The sequence below is a fragment of the Oncorhynchus clarkii genome, chromosome 21 (genome assembly GCF_045791955.1).
Source record: "Oncorhynchus clarkii lewisi isolate Uvic-CL-2024 chromosome 21, UVic_Ocla_1.0, whole genome shotgun sequence".
Classification (NCBI taxonomy): Eukaryota; Metazoa; Chordata; class Actinopteri; order Salmoniformes; family Salmonidae; genus Oncorhynchus; species Oncorhynchus clarkii.
Window position 1 is genome coordinate 18,825,365 of NC_092167.1, and position 6,000 is coordinate 18,831,364.

At 44.1% G+C, this 6,000-nt stretch overlaps 1 protein-coding gene across 1 annotated transcript in view; it reads right to left on the reverse strand.

The window, feature by feature from the left end:
- The window catches only part of LOC139378698 (metabotropic glutamate receptor 8-like), a 221,568-nt gene that overhangs the window by 43,877 nt on the left and 171,691 nt on the right, over nucleotides 1–6,000 (reverse strand). Inside the window, exon 7 of the mRNA XM_071121113.1 lies at nucleotides 4,390–4,590. Within this exon, the coding sequence (XP_070977214.1) occupies nucleotides 4,390–4,590 (201 nt within the window). The remainder of the gene's footprint in view (nucleotides 1–4,389; nucleotides 4,591–6,000) is intronic.

A 6,000-nucleotide genomic window follows, 5' to 3' on the forward strand; every position in this document is an offset into this window, starting at 1 on the left:
AAGTGCAACGGCGCGCACGTGTGTGTGTGTGTGTGTCTGCATGAGATATTTCTACGCCTGGTGTGTGTTTTCCCTAGATTGTTCTGAAGCCTCACTACTGAATTAGGCTCTTCCTCTCGCTCGATTGATTTTCCGCCTGTGTCGGTAAGCAGGGGGATTGTGGCCTATCGGATCAGCACAGCTCCTCTAAGTTGAATTTGATTGGTATGGATCCCACCCCCCCCCCCCCCCCCCCCTCCATGTCAAGGGCACTGTGGATGGTCCGACTCAATGCCCTCCTAACGGGTGCAGATGAGCTGCATACTAAACTACAACAAGGAATGTGACCCTAGTCATAGACTGTTCTCTCGGCTACCGCACGGCAAGCGGTACAGGAGCGCCAAGTCTTGGCCCAAGAGGCTTCTGAACAGCTTCTACCCCCAAGTCATAAGACTCCTGAACATTTAATCAAATGGCTACCCAGACTTTTTTGCACCCCTCCCCCTTCTAAGCTGCTGCTACTCTGTTATTATCTCTGCATAGTCACTTTAATAACTCTACCTACATGTACATATTATCCTCAATTACCTTGACTAACCGGTGCCCCCGCACATTGACTCTGTACCGGTACACCCCGTATATAGCCTCGCTATTGTTATTTTACTGCTGCTCTTTAATAATAATTATTATTATAAAAGTTATTAAAAACAATGTTTTAACTGCATTGTTAGTTAAGGGCTTTTAAATAAGCATTTCACTATAAGGCCTACACCTGTTGTATTCGGATAAATAAGATTTGATTTGAATAGTGCGCTCTGCTGACGTACAACTGACTTAAAGTCTCTCGTCTTTCCGTCTCTGGCTCGCTCACGAACACACACACACACACACACACACACACACACGTAACTTTATCCAATAACGGCCCTAAACGCGCTACTGTATGCCAGACATGATGTGCTATAAGAAGGTGTAGCTGAGCAACACTAAACAACATGAGTCTACAACATGGGATCAGTCCCCAGCAAAAAACACATTCCCTCCTCTGGTATAATTCCTATTAACCTCCTGTTGAACTCCAGAGGGGCAGAAATCGATACCAACACAACATGCTGCTTCTCTGTGTAGTTAGCTTGAAAGCATCCCGTCGAGTAGCCCCGGGCCTGTTGAAGACGAGATACTAGATGTAAACAACGTCAACAGCCCTACAGCAATTCATCTTGTGCCTCTCGGCATTGAAAAACTAGCAGCAGTCAATAGAGAGAAGATTTACTGATCTCTAGTAAGTAGTCTGGTAAAGTGCAGTTTGTCAGGCCCGCTCTCTGCTCCGTGCCCTTCTACATTCATCTCAGTCAAGTGGGCAGTGACATTTAGCTCTATTAAGGGAGGTTACTGTCTAGAATGGTGGTGAAGTACTTTGTTACAACTGGCTTTAGTATTCATGGGGGCTAGAATGGCCATAGTAGGACTTGAACCAGCAACCTTGTGTTTATCAGCCCAATATCTTAGCTATCACTGCCAAGAGATCCAAAGCCTCAGCGAAAAATATGTAAGCCCAACATGCAACAATGTCAATGATTTTACTGAGTTACAGTTCATACTGCATGAAGAAATCAGTCAATTGAAATAAACTCATTAGGGAGCTGGCCCAGCCAATCAGAATTAGTTTTTCCCCACAAAAGAGCTTTATTACAGACAGAAATACTCAGTTTCATCAGCTGTCCGGGTAGCTGGCCTCAGATGATACCGCAGGTGAAGAAGCCAGATGTGGCGTGCTTACACGTGGTCTGCGGTTGTGAGTCCGTTTGGACGTACTGCCAAATTCTCTAAAACGACGTTGGAGGCGGCTTATGGTAGAGAAATTAACATTCAGTTCACTGGCAACAGCGCTGTTGGACATTCCTGTAGTCAGCATGCCAATTGCACGCTTCCTCAAAACTTGAGACATCTGTGGCATTGTGTTGTGTGACAAAACTGCACATTTTAGAGTGGCCTTTTATTGTCCCCTGTACAAGGTGCACCTGTGTAATGATCATGCTGTTTAATCAGCTTCTTGACATGCCACACCTGTCAGGTGGATTGATTACCTTGGCAAAGGATAAACGCTCACTAACAGGGATGTAAACACATTTGTGCACAGAATTTGAGAGAAATACATTTTTTATGTTTATGGAACATTTCAGGGATCTTTTATTTCTGCTCATGAAGCACGCGATCAAGACTTTACATGTTGCGTTTATATTTTTGTCCGGTATAGCTATGGATGCTACAGTATTCACAATGTTCTATTCGTATTCAATCTTTGCCATTTGGATTTGGCTTAAGCCACGGGAGTGTAAAGGTTAGTTCGGTGTTTGTGATTGGACGACAATGCCACTGTATGAATACATTTTTGACCTAATGCTCTTACGGTCTTAAAACTGCCTCATGGGCTGATTATTCATTTTAGATTGATCAATGCAATTTTGCATATCACGAGAGTTGAATGGAATCATAACAAATGAACAGGCGGTGAGATAAACACTGCCATACTGTAACTAAAAGAGGCAGAAAATGCATATTCAAATGAACTGTCTAATGTTATTTAGTTGGAGATGTATCAATTGTTTTCGCCTACTTATGCTCTTCGGTGGCCGAGAAGGCTAAAACAGTCAAATAAGCACACTGCTCAAAAAGACAAGTTTAAAGCATTACTTGAGTCTCAAGTCAACCTCCAACTTGTTTACCATCTGCAGCAAGCACAAAGTGCTGTAAACTATGTTAGGAGAAGTGGATGAATACCCAATGGCACCACTAGTTAAAAAGCTGAACTACATAACATACGATGCATTCGGAAAGTATTCAGACCCCTTAACCTTTTCCACATTTTGTTAATTAAGTACAGCCTTAATAAAAAATGTATTAAATTAAACATTTTCCTCATCAATCTACACACAATAACCCATGACGACAAAGGGAAAAAAATATCATGTATTGAAAAAATGTAAAACTGAAATACCTTACCTATCAGGCCTTTATGGTAGAGTGGCCAGACGGAAGCCACTCCTCAGTAAAAGGCACGACAGCCCACGTGGAATTTGCCAAAATGCACCTAAAACACTCTCAGACCACGAAAAACAAGATTCTCTGGTCTGATGAAACCAAGATTGAACTATTGGGCCTGAATGCCAAGCGTCACGTCGTCTGGAGGAAACCAGGCACCATCCCTACGGTGAAGCATGGTGGTGGCAGCATGCTGTGGGGATGATTTTCAGCGGCATGGACTGAGAGACTCATAAGGATTGAGGGAAAGATGAACGGTACAAAGTACAGAGAGATCCTTGATGAAAACCTGCTCCACAGCGCTCAGGACCTAAGACTGGGGCAAAGGTTCACCTTCCAACAGGACTATGACCCTAAGCACACAACCAAGACAATGCAGGAGTGGCTTCGGGGACGAGTCTCTGAAGGTCCTTGAGTGGCCCAGCCAGAGCCTGGACTTGAACCCGATCGGACATCTCCTGAGAGACCTGAAAATAGGTGTACAGCGACGCTCCCCATCCAACCTGACAGAGCTTGAGATGATCTGCAGAGAAGAATGGGAGAAACTCCCCAAATACAGGTGTGCCAAGCTTGTAGCGTCATACCCAAGAAGACTTGAGGCTGTAAACGCTGCCGAAGGTGTTTCAACAAAAGTGGGTGGTAAAAAGGTCCGAATACTAATGTAAATGTGATATTTCAGCTTTTTATTTGTAATACATTTGCAAAATGTCTAGAAAATCTGTTTTTGCTTTGTCATTATGGGGTATTGTGTGTAGATTGATGAGGGGGGAAAAACGATTTCATCAATTTCAGAATAAGGCTGTAACGTAACAAAATGGGGTCTGAATACTTTCCGAACGCACTATATAGAAAACGACGTGCACATAATAAGGTACAGAACAGATTAATGTAGTATGCCATTAGCAGGTAAAGGAAGCAGGATAAGTCAAGATAATTCGTAGAGAAATATGAAGAGAGCAGTAGTAGTAGGAGTAGTATTAACTATTTCAGTGAGAGCCCGTAAAGGGAACTATCACTGAGGGGGAATAGCATATGTAACCCTACACACTCTGTGGGAGGACTTGCTCTCAGAGAGGATGGATCATGGCTCATAGGGGACACTAGGGGGAATCAAAAAGTCAATCATTTCACTAACTACTTCATGAACTAAAGTAAACCCTGTAATCAAAGCTTAAGGCATGTTCAAGATGTCCGCTGATAAGGAGTGGGGAGAAAGCGAAAGGAAACATGGATATGGTGGGTGTGATGAGGGAGTGGTGTGGGACTCGGAGTTGAAGTTGATGTTGAGGAAGTGGCTGAGCAGTGTGTGTGAGTGTACAGTACGTGTGTGTGTGTGTGTGTGTGTCCATGCGTCCATGCTCTACTTGCCATTAAAGTTGACAGCTCTGATATGGCTGAGTAGTTCCTTGCCGTCGATGTTGGCCATCTTTGGGCACAGGCCTGGGTATCCATAGCAGAGTTCCCGGTGCATCCGGTGCAGGGCATGGGCCATAGCATACACGGCATCCATCACAAACTGCACCTTCCCCTCCTGCTCGTAGCTCGAGTCCCGACCAACCTTCTCCAGACCTGGGCGAGAGGAGGGAAACCGATGGACAGTTAGCTACACTGTGGAGGAAGACATCCAAGTGTCTATTTGTCAAAGATGCTAAATGTACAACATTACATTATTTCCGGGAGAGAGAAAACACTGACCGTGGTCCCACTGTTCTTAAACAAACACAAACATATTTCGGTACCGGTGATGTTGTTTTATTCAGTTGAGCATACACACAGTGACACACAGTGACACACACACACACTTTACTTCTAACGCAGTCGAATGTGTGCTTAGGTAACGGATAGCGTCATTAGCATCATTAGCTCATAAAGAGGCGAAAGCACAAACTCCTTCATCCATAAACATGAAAATCACTAATTGATTATGATGCCTTTCTACCGTTTTCATCAAAGTTATTAAACCGGAACGGCAACAGAAAATGGAAAAAGGGTGTATTTTCAGAAGCAACTAATTTTTTATTGAATTCTTTCAGCTTATAACTCAGCTTTTTCCTCAGTACAAGCCTACTGGGGGGAGAAAAAGCAAAAAGATTGTAAATAAAAAAAACATGCCCGGGCTAGGTGAATTAAGAAGAGTCTTCAATCAATACGCGTGTCTGTGTAGAATTAATAGGCTCAGGAGAAGGAAATCCAATTGAGTTTTATAGCGGCTTCCACACAGCAGGCAAGTCACACGTGAAGGTGATGCATTAGCAGGAGCAGGACACACACACACAAACACACACACACACCTGGTTATTCCATATGAAGGATACGGTCCAGTAAAAGGTATGGATGCTGACTTCCCAAGAGACCAACTAAGAAGGACTTTGTGGGCCCGCATACGTCACCATAGAAATCATCCTCAACAGTTAAAAGCCACTCAAATCAGAAGTACTGCTTCACCCAAGGTCCGGAGCAATCCAGTCCATCACTGAGTAATCCCACCAGGTGTAGGCACTGACTACAGAGGAACTGACTCAGTTTATCCCAAATGGGCTCTGCGAGTTTATCCTAATCGGAGAGAGCTCCAAGTGCCTTGAGCTTATAACATAAAGAAGCAGTACTCTGACATAACTCAGGCCAGTAAAGAAACACTGGGGACAGGCGCTGAGCCATCAGACTCAATCTGAATCCTATCCTGGCTTTGACTTGACAAGCTGGAGAGATAGCTACTGTATCACTACGAAGCCCCAGGCACACAGCATAAACCCCACAATCACACACAGTCACACACACACAGTCACACACACACACACACACACACACACACACACACACACACACACACACACACACACACACACACAGCAGGCTTACTGTCCAGCCAACCATATAATCACCCTTTTGAGCTCCTAATAAAGAAAATGGCATCCATCTCAACTCAGTGCATAGGGTGCATCCTATTCCCTATGTTGTGTACCCATAGGGCTCTGGTCA